At 53.0% G+C, this 2,556-nt stretch overlaps 1 protein-coding gene across 1 annotated transcript; it reads left to right on the top strand.

Moving 5' to 3' along the window:
* Window positions 1-384: 384 nt before the first annotated feature.
* LOC128839970 (uncharacterized) lies at window positions 385-2,095 on the top strand. Its single transcript, XM_054033342.1, has 2 exons — window positions 385-557; window positions 1,548-2,095. The coding sequence occupies exons 1-2, from the start codon at window positions 386-388 to the stop codon at window positions 2,021-2,023; spliced, it is 648 nt and encodes a 215-aa protein (XP_053889317.1). The 5' UTR covers window position 385; the 3' UTR covers window positions 2,024-2,095.
* Window positions 2,096-2,556: the final 461 nt, after the last annotated feature.

Below are 2,556 nucleotides of genomic sequence, written 5' to 3' on the forward strand. Positions count from 1 at the left end.
GATGGCCGTGCAATCTCAGAATAGAAAGAGGGCCCCAGCATGGACTGATCGGGAAGTCTTGGATCTCATCGCTGTGTGGGGCGATGAGTCCGTGCTTTCCGAGCTGCGATCCAAAAGACGGAATGCAAAGATCTACGAGAAGATCTCTAAAGACATGGCAGAGAGAGGATACAGCCGGGATGTAACGCAGTGCCGCGTGAAAATCAAGGAGCTGAGACAAGGCTACCAGAAGACCAAAGAGGCAAACGGACGCTCCGGATCCCATCCCCAGACATCCCGTTTCTACGAGGCACTGCATTCCATCCTCGGTGCGGCCGCCACCACTACCCCACCAGTGACCGTGGACTCTGAGGATGGGATAGTGTCCACGGCTGGATCCTCGGACATGTTAGCGGACGGGGAAGATGAGGAAGGAGATGAGGAGGACGAGGCAGTCGACAGCGCTCACAACGCTGATTTCCCCGACAGCCAGGATCTCTTCATCACCCTTACAGAGATCCCCTACCAACCCTCCCCAGCCGTTACCCCGGACACAGAATCTGGGGAAGGATCAGCCAGTAAGTGTTGTAAAAATCTAAACATTTATTTGTAACAGAACAGGAATATTAACAATTTAAAAAATGGGTTTCTCATGATTAGTTTGATTAGCTTAACGGTTCAGTCATGGGCAGTGCAACTATTGAAAAAAAATCTAGCAATGTCCGGTTTTGCATGATTGTCCTGCCCAAGCCGCTCTACTGGTTAGTCACTGCTACAGCAGCTACAGTAAAATGCGGTCTATATGTCCGGGGATGGAGCAGAAATCCTCCTGTGACATCTCGAGGAAGCTCTCCTGGAGGTAATTGGAAATCCGCTGCATTAGGTTCTTGGGGAGAGCGGCCTTATTGGGTCCTCCGTAGTAGGACACGTTGCCACGCCACGAGACTATCAAGTACTCTGGAATCATTGCTCTGCACAGCATGGCGGCATACGGCCCTGGTCTTTGCAGGCTTTCCCGGAGCATTCTCTCTTTCTCGCTGTCAGAGATCCTCATGAGGGTGATGTCGCTCATGATGACCTGCTTTGAATGAGGTAGGGGAATGTTAGTGTTGGGACTGCTTTGCCGTTCCTTTACAGAACTGTAACCGCTGGTTTGCAGCCACGCGGTGGAGGCGGGAGAGGGGCAGCCGAAAGGGATCGTTCCCGGGGACAGCCGCGAGGGTGTGGGACAGGAGCAGACTTCCTGCTTGCCGAATTGCTGGCAGCAGGGACTGACATTGATTTCAATGTGAAATGAGGCCATTGCTAATATTAAAGTTTTAAGCTGCCACAAGTCTACGGCTTACCATGTCTGCCTGCAACAGAAATTCCGTTGTCCTGACACGGTTCTCAAATGTGCTGTGCAAGACCCCAGGCACTGAATGCGAAGGCCGAGAATTCGACCTTGTGCTGAGTGCGCATGTGAGAGGTGCTGTGCATGGTCTTGTTAACAGAGAAAGACTATGTTCTTTGTTCACAACTACATTTATCTTTCTGAGGAATTCACTCCCTTTTTCCCATTCCCACAGCCCCATCTGCGACTGTCTCACAACCTAGCCTGTCATCACACTCCCAGAGGCTAGCGCGGATTAGGCATAAGAAGAAGAGGACACGGGAGGACATGTTCTCGGAGCTTATAGCCTGCTCCAGAGCCCAGGCAGCACAGCAGACCCAGTGGCGGGAGAACTTGACCCGAATGCACCAAGCCAACATGGATCGGGAGGAGAGGTGGCGTCAGGAAGACCAGCAGGCGACTCAAACCCTGCTTGGACTAATGAGGGAGCAAACGGACACGCTCCGGCGCCTTGTGGATGTTCTGCAGGAACGGAGGCAGGAGGACAGAGCCCCGCTGCAGTCCATCTCTAACCGCCCTCCCCCGCCACCAAGTCCCATACTCCCCTCACCCAAAGTGCACAGAAGGAGAGGCGGCAGAGTCCCTGCTAACTCTCACTCCACCCCTGCAGAGAGCTCGAGCAGCAGAAGGCTCTCATTCCCCAAAATTTGACAAGTTCTTTCCTTCCCGCCTGACACAAGCCCCCGTCCAAGTTTCACTTTCCCAGTTCCATGTTTGGTTGATAATAAAAAATACGTTTCTGTTAACTACTGTTTCCATCATGTTCTTTTGCAGGAGGGGGGGATAGGGGGTTGGTAATTCGACAGGACAGTCACCTTTGGCAGGGTATATAGTCGGGGGCAGGCACAGCAGCAGGGCACATACATAGTGCAGTGATGCAGTGACTAGTTACCCTGGTTAGTCTGGGAGGTTGTTTTCATGTTATGTGGTGGGGGGTGGGTTGCTCTGTGACTTTGTGGCAGGGGAGGGCAGTTACAGATCTTAAGCGGCGGTCCTTAGGCAGGATCACAGAGCCACACAGCAGGGGATCTGTAACCGTCCTCCCCCTGCCACAAAGTCACATAGACCCCCCCATACACACAGTCCCTATCAGGAGGGGTGACAGGCTCCGTTGAAACAACCATCCCACCGCAGCGGAGCCTGTCAATCCTTGAGTTTAGAAGCTGCATTCGCGCCACTACAGT

Source organism: Malaclemys terrapin, chromosome 7 (genome assembly GCF_027887155.1).
Source record: "Malaclemys terrapin pileata isolate rMalTer1 chromosome 7, rMalTer1.hap1, whole genome shotgun sequence".
Taxonomy (NCBI): domain Eukaryota; kingdom Metazoa; phylum Chordata; order Testudines; family Emydidae; genus Malaclemys; species Malaclemys terrapin.

Coding starts and splice junctions, on each gene's coding strand:
- LOC128839970 (XM_054033342.1), top strand. CDS start 386: ATGTTAGCGGACGGGGAAGATGAGGAAGGAGATGAGGAGGACGAGGCA. Junction 558..1,547: donor ATCTGGGGAAGGATCAGCCA/GTAAGTGTTGTA, acceptor CCATTCCCACAG/CCCCATCTGCGACTGTCTCA.